Below are 5,526 nucleotides of genomic sequence, written 5' to 3'. Positions count from 1 at the left end.
GTGGGTTGTAACAGTAGGTGGGGTGGGTTGTAACACTAATTTACTTGTTCAAAATAATTGTTATGCACCCCATCCATCATCTCCCCCCTTTCATAACCATTTTAATTTGAAGCCGTAAATATGCACATTTTCAGCTAATAAAATAGAAAACATGTCTGGTCAGACATTATTTCTAGCTGTTTTAAAAACAATAATAATGTAGCCTAGTTGAAATGCTTGTAGATGTTAAATATTTTTTAAATAAGAGAATATTTTTATTAAGCTCACAACTCACACTGTAGTGTTACAATAGCTGTCAAAAATTAAAATTAAGAAAATAAATATTAAGTCAAACTGTACAATATAATGGTCATTAATGTACAAAGGTAAAGTAAAACTGATAATCAACAAGCTGTAATTGCTTTGTGTCTTCTTCTTTTTTATTATTGCTATATAGCAGTTAATTAACATCTCCATGCGTGTTACATAAACGCTGTAGTGTCGTCAATACGTATATCATTTTATAGCAAAACTGAGGAAATGTGATTAGAATCGCATATAACTACACAGACAGTTTAGCAGCCTGCCACTATGATATATCACATTCGTGAACTGCAGGCGAACCCCCGGCGCCCTGTCCCGCAGACGCGCGCAAAGCCGGCAGGAGCAGCGCCTTCCCCCGCCGCTTGCGCGCCACGTGTCGCGGGGTCTGCAGCAGCTGGAGACTCTCACCCCTGTAAATGTGCGTATCAGAGGGCTGGCAACACACTCCACACACTCCAAACAGTGTTTTTACTGTAAGTGGATTATGACACCACTAACTGGCAAGTCTGTTGATGATAGATGGCAAAAATATGCAATAATCGTTTAAACGTCAAAACATTCGACACTATCTTCCCTTTAGGGCACCGTGCGCAAGGTTTTGTCCGAAATGTTTTTTTTTTTTTTTTTTTTTTTTTTGTGACTTTTATTTGCATTTCCATTGCGGTGCAGGCAGAAAAGCATGAATGAATTTAGTGGCGTTTGTGTGCGACCTCGTCCAAGGATCATAAAATCATGACCTAAATAAGAGCTGCGTCTGTCAGACACAGTCAAGGACACTATCCGCGCTGTGCGCGCTTTCGGTCTGAAATATCTTCACACTGGCTCGCATTCCGATAAGCCCGATCGAGCACTCAGTGGGCGTGGTTTTCCCAGGCTTTTAGAACAGCAGCTGCTATTTACCTTCCCTCTAATGTAAACCACCACCGCCACCCCTAGCCCGCCAGCCAAACCTCAACCACCGAGGTAATAAAACATCCTGGCACGTGCTCCACATTCACAATAGCGCTCGTGAGCCGACAGATGTCAAAATGCCAACAGCAGCGACGCGCTTAAAGAAATACACCGCTGCCTTGTCAAATGAACTTGTACACTAAAAATGTTTAAAGTTTTAAAGTCAAATCAGAATGGTGGGAAAGTTAGCCTGCAGTGATCACGCGCATTTTCAGCCACTTAAAATCGAATGACAGCAATTACTGTGAGAAGTTAAATGGACTTTTTTTCAGTGTAACCTGACAGAAAAAAAAAGATTAACATTCCTACTCTTTTTGTCAGATTATGAAACTCAGACCACTTTTAAAAAGCATTTTTTTATCATTGCCCTATTGTGACATAGTGCGGTCTTCATATGCGTTTTATTTATGTATTATTATTTAGTAAAAAGCAAACTCAGCTGCATTGTTTTACATGTAAATAGCCTATTGGAATAATCAACTTTCACGTGGTGAACTTTGTATATTTTAAGTTTCCTTAGTTTCAGTGGATCTATATGTGTAATGAATTGTAATTACACAGTTTGCTGTTTCTTCACGGGGATGGCTCTTAAGTGTTAATATGTAAACTGAATGATTGAAGGCAGTCCCGGTTGTGCCCTAAACCCGGCCGCGCGCCATTGGCCACCCGCTCAAATGCTAAACAACCAATGGAGGGACGCCGACCACGAGCCATCCTCCCTTCGGGCCGCGTGTCCCTCACGCTGATTGGTAGAAAGTTACTGTGGGAAAGAAAGTTTGGGAAGTTTCACACGAGCCGTTCGCGTGCAGTCGGAGATATAAATAAGACCAACACGACGCCGAGGCAGGCAGTTGCTACGACCGCTGGCAAACGGTGAAATCAGAGACTGTGACATCATTGCCGCAGCAGTTGAAATCGGGACACTTCGTGCGGATATCCATTCATATCTGGAACTGTATCTGCGTAACGTTACTGAACAGCGTTCACTCTAATAGAAGATATACTGAACAGGAGGATTTCCTTTTTAAAAATAAATACATCTCAAAGGATACTTCCCAGAGAAGATGCCTGCCGACATCATGGAAAAAAACTCCTCTTCTCCGGTTGCCGCGACTCCAGCGAGCATGAACAGTACACCTGATAAACCCAAAACGGCTTCAGAGCACAGAAAGGTTTGTATTGAGATTGAACCGTTCTGCATTTATTTCCAATAGCGCGCATGTGCGCACTACTACATCGAGAAACAGTTCCCGAAGTTGACTTCTTTTTCTTTTTCATTTGCATTTTAGTCTTCTAAACCTATTATGGAGAAAAGAAGAAGAGCGAGAATCAACGAAAGCTTGGGTCAGCTGAAAACGCTCATCTTAGATGCCTTGAAAAAAGATGTAAGTACCGAAAGTCAGATTGATTCAAACAATTACATCTGGGTTAAATACAAATGTATCTCCTTGCATATCCGCCTATCTAAACCGGTCTATTTTTAATTTTTTTTTTACACAGAGCTCCAGACACTCGAAACTTGAGAAAGCGGACATCCTGGAGATGACAGTGAAACATCTCAGAAACATGCAGCGGGCACAAATGACCGGTAAGTCGCGCATCTAATGCATATTCATAAAAAAGGGTGAATTTTTTTTTTTTTTTTGATGAGATCTTCCAGTAAGTTTTCACTCGGCGCGTCTCTCTGCTGCGAGATTAGTTTCCCCCAGAATTCAACTAGATAGAATATAAGTAGTTTTATAACTTAGGCTACTCAAAACAATTCCATGTCCAGCTACTCAAGATTATCTGACCGAGAGTCTTTCCTCGTGTTCTTTACAGCTGCCCTGAACACCGATCCCACCGTTCTTGGGAAATACAGAGCTGGATTCAGTGAATGCATGAACGAGGTGACCCGGTTCCTGTCCACCTGTGAAGGGGTTAACACCGAGGTCAGGACCCGGCTGCTGGGTCACCTAGCCAGCTGCATGACACAGATCAACGCGATGAATTACCCAACACAGCACCAGATACCCGCCGGGCCTCCTCATCCATCCTTCAGTCAACCGATGGTTCAAATCCCCAGCGCGACTCAACAAGCCAACGTTGTGCCTCTTAGCGGAGTCCCCTGCAAAAGCGGCTCTTCCTCCAACTTGACTTCTGACGCAACAAAAGTTTACGGAGGTTTCCAGCTTGTGCCGGCCACAGACGGACAGTTCGCCTTTTTGATTCCCAACGCTGCCTTTGCTCCAAACGGCCCCGTTATCCCAGTGTATGCCAACAATTCCAACACACCGGTTCCGGTGGCCGTGTCTCCGGGAGCACCGTCCGTCACGCCAGATTCCGTTTGGAGGCCTTGGTAGACAGGGCGGAAAAAAACTCTTAAAGACTCTTAAAGACAAATTACACTTGTTTTCTTTGTTCAGCGTTTACTTTTATGTTCTTTTGTATGGAAAATGTGTTTTAAGAGACGATGCACTATATTTGTATAGATCAAAAGGGAGAGAAGTTCATATTGAAATAAGTTTTGTATATTGTTGAATTCCGTTCAATGCATTTTTATATTTGCGGTATCTTTTCCACGTTGTGATGCCAAAGATATGTTGAATGCGCTTTCAAGTTTCTTCATTTTGGAAGATAAATAAATGACATATTACAAAATCAAACGTTTGGCCTCAGTGTTTAGTAATACACAATTCTTGTGAAGTTTTATTCATACTTTGAGCAATGATTCAGGCAGTATCGCATGTTTAGGCTGAACATGCTGCAGTTTTTGAAGAAGCTTGTCTTGTTCTTTATCACTGTAAAGCACAAACTCAGGAAAACTTGTTTCATCGCGCCGGTGTAATGGCCTCGAGTGTAGTAGTCTAAGAAGTTGTTTTAAGTAGCTTATTTTTCTTTTTAAAGTCATTACAATCAACTGGTCAAACTACATCTGTGACTAAGCCTCGTTTTAAGGCTACTGAGCCTAAGCTAGCTGGTGTTACTTCTAGCCCAGGCTTGATCCTAGTTAAACCCAATATTTTTTATTATTAGGCTATTATTATTATTATTATTATCATTATTATTATTATTATTATTATTATTATTATTATTATTATTTTACAAAGCTTGATTTTGTCAGGATATACATCCTAATTCGCCATTTCTATCGATAGTGTTTAACAAGTTATTTTAAATATTATTTTACGTTTAATTAAATGAAGATTCTCGATAATACCCGATTAATTTACTTTTTTTTTTGATAACAACGTGATAAATAAACTTGAATTAGCATATCACTTTATAAATAGGCCTAGGGATTTTATCAAAAGTAGCCCACTTCATGATCATATTACCTCGGCTACTATTGAACGATTAATACCTGTATATGAGTTGTGTGTGACATGCAGTAAGCCATCAAGAGGCTTACAAGAGTCTGAAGCTGAAATATAGCAACAAAGTTCAATAGCAGAGAGTGAGCGCAAGCGATTTTTATTACACGGCCATTTAGCGCCATCTAGTAACTCAAATGTGAACTACACCGAGCTTACCGGCCAACACTTTCAGTCTGAAAGAAGTTAAGGACTTTTACTTGTATAATGCCATGTTTTATTTATTTATTTATTTATTTATTTATTTATTTATTTATTTATTTATTTATTTATTTATTAGCATTTGCACGACTAAATAAACATTTATAATATTTAGTAATAAAAAAACAATACACTCAATAAAGTAATGAAAAGTGGGATATTAAATATGCTTAGGCGTTTCTGTGTGGGTATAAAGGATGCAGAAATGTTTACACACACATTATTTTTTTGAGTGTAAAATAGAAAAAAGCTTGACATGATGAAACGTTTCCTTCTTCATGCACCCCTGTGTTTTCTGTTTTCCAGGTGTGTGTTGCCTTAAGCTATTTCAGTGTGGCCAGTCTTTGAAGGGGGCATTGCAGGTGTTTGCAATTACCTGCTATGAGGCACAAAGTGTAGATAAGTGCAATCTTTTTGAATTTCCATCACACCTTTTGTGGTGCCGAGATTGGAACCACATGTTTGAGGAACGCCTGCAAGGACATGCTCATCTCGAAATGGGGGCCTGCTTTGCCCACCTTAACTTTGAGCACAACACCATCTCAACAGATCCACAATGATGTGGAGGACCATGCATTCATTTCCTTTATTCCAAACTGGATCCAGAGGCGAGCAGCGCAACCCAGGAAACCGCCGACCCCCTTCAGGCGTGCTTCCCTCTGCCCGCCTTGCATCAACCCGCCTCTGGAGGACAGCTTTACGAGGGTCTCGGGTTACC

At 40.6% G+C, this 5,526-nt stretch overlaps 1 protein-coding gene across 1 annotated transcript; it reads left to right on the top strand.

The window, feature by feature from the left end:
* Positions 1 to 1,861: 1,861 nt before the first annotated feature.
* Positions 1,862 to 3,892, top strand: her6 (hairy-related 6). The gene is made up of 4 exons (XM_067458444.1): positions 1,862 to 2,426; positions 2,544 to 2,639; positions 2,755 to 2,842; positions 3,076 to 3,892. Exons 1-4 carry the CDS (start codon positions 2,319 to 2,321, stop codon positions 3,594 to 3,596), a joined length of 813 nt encoding a protein of 270 aa, XP_067314545.1. The 5' UTR covers positions 1,862 to 2,318; the 3' UTR covers positions 3,597 to 3,892.
* Positions 3,893 to 5,526: the final 1,634 nt, after the last annotated feature.

This window comes from Pseudorasbora parva, chromosome 12 (assembly GCF_024679245.1).
Source record: "Pseudorasbora parva isolate DD20220531a chromosome 12, ASM2467924v1, whole genome shotgun sequence".
NCBI classification, from domain to species: Eukaryota; Metazoa; Chordata; class Actinopteri; order Cypriniformes; family Gobionidae; genus Pseudorasbora; species Pseudorasbora parva.
Note: the sequence above shows the minus strand (reverse complement) of the source record. Positions and strands in the feature narration are given on the sequence as shown.